The sequence below is a fragment of the Peromyscus californicus genome, unplaced genomic scaffold (assembly GCF_007827085.1).
Source record: "Peromyscus californicus insignis strain IS unplaced genomic scaffold, ASM782708v3 Scaffold_17__1_contigs__length_78620276, whole genome shotgun sequence".
Lineage (NCBI taxonomy): Eukaryota > Metazoa > Chordata > Mammalia > Rodentia > Cricetidae > Peromyscus > Peromyscus californicus.
Genome location: NW_026294469.1, coordinates 21,471,629 through 21,484,872, shown reverse-complemented (window position 1 = coordinate 21,484,872; position 13,244 = coordinate 21,471,629). Strand labels below are relative to the sequence as shown.

Here is a 13,244-nt window from a genome sequence, read left to right as displayed (position 1 = left end):
CGCTTTCTAAACAGAAAGACAGTAAGCATATTCCAGGGGTTTTGCTGTTGTTTACTGAAGAGCAGGAGGAGAAACAATGTCTGACTGGTTCACACATGAGTTAATATGTGAAAACAAAGAATTAAGTCACTAAAAAGCACCAATGTGAAAAGTCAACTGAACAAAGCATAGCAATGTTTATGATTTCTGAAAGGCTGTACTGTACAGGGTCAAGTAGTATTGATGTGGTAAATGCATTTAAAAGGAAGTGCAGAGTGAGACCTTTTCCAATAGCTCCCTCCTTCACCTGGAGCAAATCCAAGTCCTGTAAACTTCAAGTGAGAAGGGAAAAGGAGGAATGAACAGAGATAAAAAGAACTGAGGAAGGGAGAGAAAGTCTCAAGATATTGGAAGTGATCTACATTCATTTAGAAGGCACAATGTGCTTACTCTGTGTATCACATGGGTTTGAGCTCAGACCAGTTCTCCCTCGCCCCCTCCCCTCAGGCAGGAGGGGAGGGAGGGTGCCCCGAGAGCAGGAAGCACACATCCTGTGGTCTCATCCTAAGTCATGAAGGATGTTCAGAAGGAGTTCTCTAAAGGATATGTTGATGCAGCGTGTTTTTAAAATGTTCTTGAGTAGAGTTCAAGTATATTCCAAAACAATTGCCATACAGCGCAGTACTCAAAGGAGTATAATTAATTCAATGGTGTGACTCAAATGCCCATAATACTAAGTTTTTTGGTTGTTGAAATCAATACACACTATCACTGTAGCAAGCAGACATGTGAATGTTTAAGTGACTATGTGCATACCCAGGTGTAAGAAAAAGATAAAAAGTACAGACACCCACCTGAAAGGTGATCCTTTCCTCCCCATGTGTTACTGTTTCTATTATCTTCTAACACTGAATGTATTTTATAACTAAGGTATGAGGATAGGAAAGGGAAAGGAAGCTCTGTAGTTAGACTCTGAATATTATTAAGAAGAACAAGTGGGGACCAGCAAGATGTATCACTGGGTAAAGACACTTGTCACCAAGCCAGAAGTGTTTCATCCCTGGAACCTACATGCTAGAAAGAACCAATTTCCCCAAATTGTCTTCTGAGCTCCATACATGCATCATGAACACCCCTTCCCAACACAGACACAGGGATAGACACACAACATAATTTAAAATGTAATTTTTAAAAAAGAAAATAATATGTCTGAGCATGGTTGTACATGCCTAGAGTCTTGGTGCTTGGGAGGTGGAGGCAGGGGGATCAGGAGCTCAAGACCAACCTCAGCTTCACAAGTTAGAAGATAGCCTGTGCTACATGAGACCCTGTCTCTAAAACAATAGGGTCGGGAGCCCAGTGAAGTGGCACAAGTCTTTAGTCCCAGGCAGAGGCAGGCTAGCCTGCTCTACATAGAGAATCCCAGGCTAGCCAGGGCTACATAGTGAGACGCTAGCTATTGCACACCAAATAAAAGAGGCTCAGGGAGATGGCTTCTTGCTAAAGCATGAAGGCCTGAGCTCAGATCCCAGCACCCAATAAAAGCTAGGACAGGACTATGCAACTTTAACTCCAGCAGCTAGTGAGAGATCCCAGAAGACTGGCTGGCCAGCTAATCAGGTCAGAAGGGTGAGGTCCAGGTTCAATTATGGATGCTGTCTCAAAAAATATGGTGGAAAACTGACTGCAAAAAAGACAGCCCAATGTCAACCTCTAACCTCAACATGTGCCCACAACAGGCAAGTGTACCCCTCAGAGATGACAGCACCACCACCACCCCCCCACAGAGACAGAAAAAAGAATCAGGATATATGAAACCATGTGGTCCTCCTAACCTGCCTGATGAGACTACCATGCACAGGGAATATAAAATCTAGAGGCCATTTCCATATAAAAATATAACACACAGCCATGTATATGTGTGGATTTTAACCAAATAGTTTATGCAAAAGCAGTATGTGCTCTTCACCACTGAGCCATAATTTTTTTAAAAAACCAATAATACAAACAACACAATATACTCATGTACAGTACTCATCTAAGCAAAAAATGTACCACGTACTGAGTCATTGTCTTATACTAAAAACTTAAACAGATTCTACAGAACAATGTGGCATAACAGGAAACATGAGCATCCCTGAATATATCACTGGAAAATTCAAGAAGCCCACCCCAGAGCCTCTGCTGGTCCTCCCACTTCCGCGTCCCACATGCTGGGATCACAGGGGCACACTACCACACATAAGCACAGCAGCTTAGGCCAGTCCCAGAGGCCATGTATGCTCTTAAGCACTATTCTAGATTGGTTTCTTACATATCAAGATAGGTTTAAAAGTTACATGGAGAGCCAGGCCTTTAATCCCAGCATTTAGGAGGCAGAGGCAGGTGGATCTCTGTGAGTTCTAAGCCAACCTGGTCTATACAGTGAGTTCCAGGTCAGCCAGAGCTATGTAGAGGAGACTCTGCCTCAAATAAATAAATAATGAAATTAATTAATTAAAATAAAAGCTTTTATTATGGAGAAAAGAACAAAAATATTTGCTTTCCTGTTCAAGTCTATATGCATGAAGACATCGGAAGGGTGGAGCCTAGCAGGAACTAGAATAGGGAGAGACAATTCATCCTTCAGCCTTGATATTATGAGGCCCCTATTCTCTTTATTGTTTTAATTAAAAACATTTTAGAGTGTGTCTGTGTGCTGGTGCTCCAGGCTGGGTGTGAAGGTGTGGAGGGCAGAGGTTGCTATCAGATGTCTGCCTCTATCATCATCCAGCTCAGGTTTGTTTTTGTTTTTGTTTGAGACAGGGTCTTTCACTGGTTCCAGAGCTTGCCCTTTCACCACACTCCTAGGTGGCTAGTAAGTGAGACCCCAGGAACTGCCTGTCTCCAGCCCTACAGTGCTGGAGTTCCCAGTGCACGGCACACAGCCAGCTTTTTTAGTTTGGAGGTCCAAACTCTGCTCTTCATGTTTGCACAGCATGAACTCTACCCTCTGGGCCGTCCTCCCAGCCCCACTATACTTAGAATACAAATAAACTGGGGCTGGAGAGGCGACTCAGCATTTAGGAGCACTGGCGGCTCTTCCAGAGGACCTGGGTTTAATTCCCAGTAACCACATGGTGGCTCACGACCATCTGTGGCCACAGTTCTGGAGGATCCAATGCACTCCTGTGCTTCATGAGCATCAGGCATGAACATGACCGTGACACACACACATAAAATAATAATGTTAACATCAAAGTAACTTAAGAAAACATGAGCAGCCTACTGACATTTGTGGCCTAACCAGACATGGGGGGGTTGGGGGGTGGGCCGCATGCCCCACCTGCAATCCTAGCACCTGAAAGCTGAAGGAAGGTCTTGAGTTCAAAATGAGCCTGGGCTACATACTGAGTTCCAGGAAACAAAACTAAACAAAAAACATACGAATGCTCAAAAATACATAAAACATGTATAAAAAAGAACACAAATGGAGCTGGAATGGAGCTCAGTGGTACAGCACTTGCCTAACAAGAATAACCACACATACCCCATACACTCACACACAAAAATCCAAAAATATGATATAACTGCCTCTAAGGGCAAGTCAGTAAGTTCAGGGACAAGAGTTTTCACTACGTAAACTGAGTATCTCCAACCCAAACATCCAATATCTGAAATTGCTTATGCACCAGCATACATAAGCACAAGCAAATAACTCAGGCTCTATATTACTTTGTGAACATCTAATATTGAGGAGAAAAAATTCATTTTAAAAGTCTACTAAGCCAGGCGGGTAGTGGTGCATGCCTTTAATCCCAGCACTTGGGAGGCAGATCCAGGACAGCCAGGGCTGTTACACAGAGAAACCTTGTTTGGAAAAACCAAGAAAGAAAGAAAAAAAAGTCTATTAAATTTACTCACAGTGGATCACCCTGGAAAGTGGGCATGAAATCTTTAAAGTGTCATAGTTTGTTTTTGACCTATGTGTATACAGGTGTCCATGTGTGTGCATGCCATATGTATCTGGGTGCCTGAGAAAGTCGGAAAAGGGTGTCAGATGCCCTGGAGCTGAGTTAGAGGAGGCTGGGAGCTGCCCAGTGTGGGTGCTGGCAACACAGACCCTCCTGAAGAGCAGCATGTTCTTAACCACTCAGCAATCTCTCTTGCCCCTACCATTTTTATTTTTAAACTGGGGGTGGAGGTGGGGGTAAGAAAAATAAACTAGACTGGCACAAAAGCAAATTGATATGAAACTTATTCTTTTAATTAGTGTTTCATTATATTGCTCATGCTAAGCCCTCTTTCCTCAAACTCCTAAGTACTGCTGGAAACGGTGTGAAAACTACTCCCTCTTCCTTCTTCTGGAGCGAGAAAAGTTTCCATTCCATGACAAAAAGTATTTCAAGCCAGGAGGTGGTGGCCCAAGCATGTGTTTGGTCCTGGTACTCAAGAACCAGAGGCAAGTGGATCTCTGAGAGACGGAGGCCACCCTGGTCTACAGAGTGAGTTCCAGGACAGCCGGGGCTACAGAGAAAGAAAAAGGAAAAAAAAAAGTATTTCAAATGATGATGTGAGATGGTTTAGCAGTAAGGGTACTTGCCCCTAAGCCTGATGGGGCGCGCACGCGCGCACGCGCGCGCGCGCGCGCGCACACACACACACACACACACACACACACACACACACACACACACACAGTAAGTGAATGTGAAAAACGGCAGCAAGATTACCACAGATTTATCCTAAGAAAATAATTTAAGGTGATTTTTTTTTATTTTAAAATACAGCCAGGTATAGCAGCACACACCTGAAGTCCTAGTTATTTGGAAGGCTAAAGCAGAAGGACCACTTAAGTCCAGAAATTCAAAGCCAGTATAATTCTGTCTCAAAAAAAAAGAGCTCCCATCCAAAAACAAAAGAATACTTTTAGATGGCAAAGAGAGTATCAAAAACATTGTTCATAATAGCAAAAACTTGGAAATAAAATTTAGAAGTAGAATAAGATCTGCCATAGTCCCCAAATTTTGTTTGTTTGTTTGTTTTTTGTTGTTGTTTTTCGAGACAGGGTTTCTCTGTGTAGCTTTGCGCCTTTCCTAGATCTCTCTCTGTAGACCAGGCTAGCCTCGAACTCACAGAGATCCACCTGCCTCTGCCTCCCAAGTGCTGGGATTAAAGGCGTGCGCCACCACCGCCCGGCCATAGTCCCCAAACTTAAAAATCCTATCACCACTAAGATGAAAGATTTTAGAAACAAAAAAAAAAGGGTCATGAAAACAAGCCACGGACCAGAAAGACGGCTTGGGAGGTCCAAGTGCTTGTTTACAGTTGAGCCTGATGACCTGAGTTAAATTCTCAAAACACAAGGAGAGACGGGTGCTGGTGGCGCATGCCTTTAATCCCAGCACTCGGGAGGCAGAGCCAGGAGGATCTCTGTGAGTTCGAGGCCAGCCTGGGCTACCAAGTGAGTTCCAGGAAAGGCGCAAAACTACACAGAGAAACCTTGTCTCGAAGGAGGAAAAAAAAAAAAAAAAACCAAGGAAAAAGAAGAGAACCGATTACCAGAAGTTGTCCTGTGATTTCCACACACACTGGCTGTGGCACACTCACTACACTCACATACATAAACATCACACACAACAAAAGTAATGCTTGCCTAACTGAATAAAGGCAACAACAGGACATTCATAAACTACGAAATGCTATGGGGTGATTCTAAGAGTGAACCCGGTTATAAAAATGTAGATACACACTTGGGAGGCAAAGGCAGGCAGAACTCTGTGAGTTCTAGGCCAGCTTGGTCTACACAGTGAGCTCTAGGAGAGTCAGGGCTATGTAGAGAAATCTGTCTCAAAATAAACAAACAGACAAGCAGAAAATGAAATTTATATTGGGATAGTGAAACAAATTAAAGATATTATATTCGTGTTTTCTAGAGTGTGATACTGGGGCTTTGCAATGAGTAATATGGGGTAAATTTTGTGCACAGCTTCCTTGGTATGATTTTAATATAAGAAGAAAACTGTGTGGTGGTTCCTACCTGTTATCCTAGCACTTGGGAGGCTGAGGCAAGAGGATCATGAGAGAACAGTTTGGGCTATTTAGAGAGATTCTGTTGGGGGCTGGGGGGGGGGGCGGTAAAAAAGAAAGAAAAGAGCAAAGGGAGGGAGAGAGTCACCACTGAATGTCACTCTGGTAACACCCTTGGCACCAAGTTCCAGATGTGAAGTCACTCTGCTAGGCAACACTCTTGCACCAAGTCCCACATTAGCAAACCCTATGCATGGCAGTGTTCCATGTTGGTCAGAGGCATAGGATAGGCTCCTCTGTAACAGTGGGACAGCAAACCAGTAACATTCAGAGAAAACATGTGGCCATGCATACTATCAAACTCTTATTGGCACATACAGAGCCTTTGGTCTGACAAACCCTCTAGTGGAAACTGACTGTGCACCTGCAGAAGCATACCAGGCATTGTGTTCACAGATACATACATCATGTCTAAACTGACCAAACTGAAATCATCTATGTGTGAACCAATGTGTGGTTAGCTAAGGGAAATCAAGGTAAACTCAGATAATAGTCCAATACAACTTTTGAAACTAAAGCAGAAATACGGACTTTTGGTGCTGAAATTTTCTGTATATTGGACACAGTTCATATATTTGTCAAAATTCATACAACTGGATACCTAAAAGGAGTATGACTTTATGCAAATGCACTGTAGTAAGACAGCATTTAAATAAACATAGGCAGGGCCAGCCAGATGGATCAGTGGTTAAAGGGACTTGCCACCAAATCAGGGACCTGAGTTTGATCCCTGGGACTTACATGGGGGAAATATCAACTCCTAACAAGTTGCCATCTGTCTGACCTCTACACATACATCACAGCACACTTCCCACCCTAAATACACAAGTCAAAAAGCAAGTGCAGTATGGTCCCAGGTATCTAAAGGAAAGTTTAATTAGTAATAATCTTTTAGGAAAGAGTCACCGTAGTGAAGAATTAAAGTCACACATTACTCTTCCATAGCACTGGAAATTTCCCGGCACAGGCTCCTATTACTTTGATCTCACCTCTACTCAAAAGTCAAGGGATGGCATATAATCCAGTTAATATCTTCATTTGCCAACACAGCTAGGCAGGCCTTTGAGCCTGGGAAAATGAGCCTTGGTCCTTAATAAGAACCTTGCACTGAAAAGAGATGGCTTAATTTCAAGAACACATGTGAATTGGCAAGACACATCTAAAACTCATTACCTTATACAAAATCACCAGAAAAAAATATAAATTACCAAACATATGGTTTATTGATCTCAAACTTCAACCCCAAAAATCCCTCACATCATGACTAGGAAATGGCTCAGCCAGGAAAATACCTACCAACTCAAGCACATGCACCTGAGTTTGAATGCTCAGCACCAATGTAAAAGCTGAGCATGGTAGCATGCCTGTAACCTAGTGCTGGGGGTTGGGTGGGGAAGACAGGCCAATTCCTGCAGGTCATTAGGAAGACAATCTAGCCAACTGGTGATTTCCAGGATCAGCGAAAGAACCTGCCTGAAACAACCAAGGTGGAGAAATAGAGGAAGACACCTGGCTCCTCCATGTGCACCCCACACTCATACTTATTTAAAAGAAATCATTACATTAAACTTGATTGTTGTTTGCTTGTTTGTTTTTGAGACAAGGTCTCTCTATGTAGTCCTGGCTGTCCTCGAACTCACTCTGTAGACCAGGCTGGCCTTGAACTCAGAGATCTTCCTCTTTCTGCCTCCTGAGTGTGGAGATTAAAGGCATGTGCCATCATATCCAGCAGGAGCATTTCATTTTTGAAAGAACAAATTTCAAAAATCATTGAACATTCTTTGTATCCCCAAACACTGAAATTCTAAAAGATATATAGCATTTGCAATGTTAAAGGAATACTAACTTGATGTAAAGTTTACTCAGGTAGCTCCCACATAGTCTAAAAACATTTGGTAATGAATAATGTTTTTAGGACTAACAACTTCTCACTCTTGGAAAGGATGTCTAAAAGTGCATGGTGGCTCATGCCTTTAGTCCCAGCACTCAGGAGACAGAGGGCAGGCAGATCTCTTGAGTTCAAGGCCAGCCTGGTCTACACAGTGAGTTCCAGGGCTACACAGAGAAACCCTGTCTTGAAAACCGAAACAAAAACCCAGAGGTTTTTTTTTTTTTTTTTTTTTTTTTTAAAGGTTAAAACACTGGACACTAATAAACCTGCCTTAAGACCCTTCAGGCCTGCCACAGTTGGGCTTGTGAGACACATTCAGCCCTTCAGAGAAAGAAGAAGCCAGGCATGAGGATTCTGAGTCTAGGATGACTAGGAAGGTCACAGTATTTATCCATTTTATTCAGATTATAACTGGACATGGAAAATATGAGGGGGAAACAAGATGTATAATTGCAAAATTTCAAAATATATATTGTTTGTAAGTCTCTGGGGCGGAGGAATTCCTTCTAAACACAAATACTTAAGAACTTAATCTATATGGTCCAATACATGAACATACATACACACACATACAGAACACACACACAAATCTTATATATAACTTAATAATGAGAAGATGGATCTTGGGCTGAGGATGTTGCCTACTTGGTAGGTGGAAGTGTTTGCCTAGCATACACAAAGCACTGGCTTCAATAATCAGCATGGCACAAAACGTGGTGTGGTCATACATGTCTGTGATCCCAGCACTCGGAAGGATAAGGATTTCAGAGTCATCATATACATCTGTGATCGCAGCACTCAGAAGGATAAGGATTTCAGAGTCATCATATACATCTGTGATCACAGCACTCAGAAGGATAAGGATTTCAGAGTCATCATACAAGTCTGTGATCCCAGCACTCAGAAGGATAAGGATTTCACGGTCATCCTCAGTGAAGTTAAGGTTAACCTGGGCTACAGGATATCTCGCCCTCTCCCAAAGGAAGGTTACTTTAAACAATATTTTAGAAGAAAAAGTTCTAAGACTAACAGGATGTTTAAGCTTTAGTTAAGTTAATTAATGAGCAGATAGGCTAGGCTTTTACACCAAGTGGAAACTTCAAATAGTTTCCTAATATAGAAGTGTGGTGTTAAGATCTGAAGCCAGAACGGCTTGATACAGAACGTCCTTGATACTTCCCTTTATAGAAGTTCCCTGGCTCCATGAAATTTACTATAACCTTTGTGACTGTGCATTTTCCCAGGACCTCCTTCCCTGTCCAAAACCTCATTCAGATCACGGGGCCCACACAGGTAAACAGCCTTGACTTAACACGGTACATATGACCCAAGGCTCGGTAAACAGTCCGAAAACCAATACATAATGAGTTTTATTTGAAGGTCAGAAGTAATGTCCATTTTCCCATTTTATTTTTCCTGGATCAGGTCATTATATGAACAAATATCAAGAAGAATATACATGACTTACAAAAACACCAGTTTTTCTAATACAGAAAGAAAAGAGGCAAACAATGAATTCAAGTATCATTTTGTACAATATTAACAGTTAAAGAACTGTCACTCAGAGAATGTGTTAAACATTAACAGCAAACTCAGGCTTACTGACAGCTGTGGAAACATAAATGTAACATCAGTTTAAGTGTAAACAAAGCCATGATCCACAGGCTAGACACTTCCAAAGATCAGGAGACTCCAGAACTGGGAAATTTAAGCAGCAAAAGTAACTTGTGAACTGGTCAGTGAGTCTGGGGCTTGTCTGAAGTTTATCTCCCCATTTTGCAAAATCATTCTTAACATATCTAATAACAAGATTGCCTGGGAATGACTGCTAACTGTATGCTTGTCATGCAAATCAGTGACAAACTATGGAACTCAAAGTTGATTCCAGAATGGGTACACTTCTAGGCAGTTTTCACAATGTATGTTCCAAGCAACGTCACATAGACTCATAAGCAATGGTGAAATTTTTAAAAGGACAAGTTTGTTTGTTTTTCTCTCCTCCACACCTCAGAGCTTCAGTGCTTGCAACATATATTACAAATATGTGGGGAAATTTGGTCACAAAGTTTTTCTCAGTGTATCGCCACATTCACAAGACGAATTTGGGATATTTGAAATGCTAGCTCACTATGTTGCCTGACAATGACATACCTAAATTCAGGAAAGTAGACACATTTGGACAAGGAGAAGGAAGGGCCTTCAACCATTATCTGCAATGTGTATTTATTCAAAAAGAAATCAGAAAAAAATATGGCAAAATGTAAGGATAGAAGAATTAAACCTAAGTACTATGCAGAACTATTCAACAAATCTGTAACAGTTTTCAAACGTATGGTGTTAAAAGCGTAACCAATAAACAAACTCAGACCCAATGGAATAAAAAGGGAGATGTATCATAGGCCTTCCAATCTACTTAAGTCACACTTGTGAAAACAGGAGAATTGGTTCCTACAGTTTTCTACCAATTGCATGTTTACATGGAAAACTCCCAAAGGCAGACCTAAAAGAAACTGCTAAGTAACTTAGAAAGTGGAATTAGGCATATAATTTGTAAGACAATATCATGCAACTGAATACTTTTAATATCAAAGTGAATTCTGTTGCATGTATGGTAACATATATGTGAGTCCAACAACCATACAGGCATAAATTCTGCTTAAACTTAAATGTTACACTACTGTTAGTTTTGTACACAGTATGTGGACAGAGTATAAACAAAGGACACAATTTCCTCCTGAGCAGAGAAGTCTTGAGGATTTTCAAAGGGGGCAATCATGAGGAAACAGGAAACTATAATAGTCTTCCAAAACTACCACCTAAGGATGTTCAGAATGCTCATGTGTCCTCTAGATTGTTCAGTTACAACTGAGAAACAATTTTGCTGTTGTTTTGTGCCAACCCACATTTTAAAAATTTAAAACATGTTTAAAAGTGATTTTAGAGAGTCTTCATCTAACATGAAAGGGAAAGAATGTAACAACCTAATACTCTTCAGTGCTCTGCTCTCCCAACGGCTTAGATTAACACCAGGGTCATAAGGCACTTCAGTCATTTAAGAAACACTGCCCCACACGTATGCAGAGAGCAGTATCAAGTTCCTTTGAAAAATGGTCTACTGAGGTATGGGTATATATGTGTGTGTGTATATAGTTCAATAGTCAAATACCTCTAGCAAACGTTTCCATAGACATAACTTAAGCAGGATAGTCAAAGTCATTATTTAAAAAAGCTACAAAAATGTAATCAATAAAGAAACATGCACAGGATTGATCGTGGGGGCATGGTCACCCATTCCATGCATGCCCAGAGACTTGGTAAATAAAGCAGGATGATCAGTTCAAGGCTATCCTCAGCTATATGCAATGTCTGCCAGCCTGAGTTCAAAATGGGGGTAGGAGGGCACACATACTGCACCTTGCATTCTAGCAATCGGGAAGCAGAAACAGGCAGATCTCTATGAGTCTGAGGCCACTTTGGTCTTCATAGAGAGCTCCAAGCCAGTCATGGCGACACATGTGAGACATGTCTCAAAGGAAAAAAAAAAAAAAAGAAAAAAGATGGCTAGAAGTCTGGCAGCAACAAGATCAGTACAAAAATCTGTAAGCCAAATGCAATAGTCTACGTGTACAGCTTAATGTACTCAGGAAGGTGTGGTAGTAACAACATTGGAATTGAGCATTTAAGGCCAGCAGTGGTAAAAAAAAAAAAATAAATAAAATCTTTTGAGAGATTTCTCTTAATAACACTGGAATAGAGAAGCAAAGCTGGATCCATGCTGTAGTAACAATACTGGTACAGGTAACCAGGGCCGTAAACTGGAGGCACAACTGAAACCTCTCATAAAAGGAGAATCAAGAACAAAAAAAACCCAAAAGCTGATTATGTGATACTCTCGGGTAAGTCTTCCTCCAAAAGTCAGGTAGAGAAGGTGAATTGGCTCATTTTCAGTTGGTCAGATAATGACTACATTGTTTTTAATGTCCTAAGTTTAGATACATAATGGTATCTGTATTTTAAAAAAAAGTAAGAAGAGATGTGACAAAAATGTCACCGAGGTCCCCTGAGTCCCCAACTACTGCTGGGAGTAGATATCTACTGTACAATCTCCTACAGTGTCACTTACTACCCTAAGGCTTTTTTCTTTGCACAAATGAGGTTCTGAGATGACACATATTCCAACTGGATCTTGACAATTATCCTCACTTGTTAAAAGCAGAAATGAGAAAACTTCAAATGGGGGATGATTAGTTTCCATCATCTTAAAAGTGCCTTAATAAACACATTTAGTCCATAGTGGTTAAATAACTGAACATATATACTGGAGTAGAGGGGAATCTCCCAGGAATAATCCAGGTAGTTACTTCTCCACTCTCAAGGAGGCTAAGAACACATACTCCCTGATTGCTGAGCGGAAGCTGTGTACCGTGACGTCACTCTGAAGGTGCAGTGTAGAGAGGGACATAACCAAGGGTAACATCAAGTCCCAGCAACAGTATGCATCCTTGATAATGAGATCAAAACAGCACTTGTGTTCTTCTCCAAACAATAACTCTCAAGTCTAATCATGAGGAAGTACCTGATAAATTCCAGTTGAGGGACAGGTTACAAAATACAGCAAAATCATTCTGAAATACAGACCCTAGACAGTGGGGGGGGGGGGGGGGGGGGGGGGGGGGGAAATCCTGGAAGTTCTGAGATGGAGAAAAAAAGCTCTGAGCTGGTTGTGATGGTACAGGCCTTTAACCCCAGCACTCCTAAGGCACACATACAAGCCTGCTCTACACAGTGAGTTCCAGGCTAGCCAAGAAAACATAGTGAGACCTGTCTCAGAAAACAAAACAGCTTTGCATCTAGAATTCCCAAGCCATTCAAAGCCTTATTATAATAAAGGCATGAAACAGGATCACAGGAACTTTTTAAAGTGTTGCTGCTTCTCCTCTCCCTCCCTCTCTCTCTCCACTGTAGCCCAGGCTAGGTTTGACAGTGGAACAGTCCTGCCTCAGCCTCACATGCGCTGTGATTGCAGGGCAGACCTTATTCTTTATCAAATAAATAATGACAAACCCAGAGATCAAAAATGTTTATAAAGTCCAGGAGGTGGCGCACGCCTTTAATCCCAGCACTCGGGAGGCAGAGGCAGGTGGATCTCTGAGTTTGAGGCCAGCCTGGTCTACAGAGGGAGATCCAGGACAGCCAGGGCTACACAGAGAAACCCTGTCTCAAAAGAAAAATGAAGGAAAGGATAGTATATAAAAAAATTTATGAAAAGCCAAAAGTGTTGGCCAGGTGTAGCGGTACATACCTT

At 41.7% G+C, this 13,244-nt stretch overlaps 1 protein-coding gene across 4 annotated transcripts in view; it reads right to left on the bottom strand.

Moving 5' to 3' along the window:
• The window catches only part of Wdr33 (WD repeat domain 33), a 113,037-nt gene that overhangs the window by 30,120 nt on the left and 69,673 nt on the right, over positions 1-13,244 (bottom strand). The window contains exon 8 of one of the 4 annotated variants that reach the window (XM_052741767.1): positions 9,279-11,465. The exons of the other annotated variants lie outside the window; for them this stretch is intronic. Within the exon in view, the coding sequence (XP_052597727.1) occupies positions 11,362-11,465 (104 nt within the window). The 3' untranslated portion in view covers positions 9,279-11,361. Of the gene's footprint in view, positions 1-9,278; positions 11,466-13,244 lie in introns of those variants that run through there. 4 annotated transcript variants of the gene reach the window in all.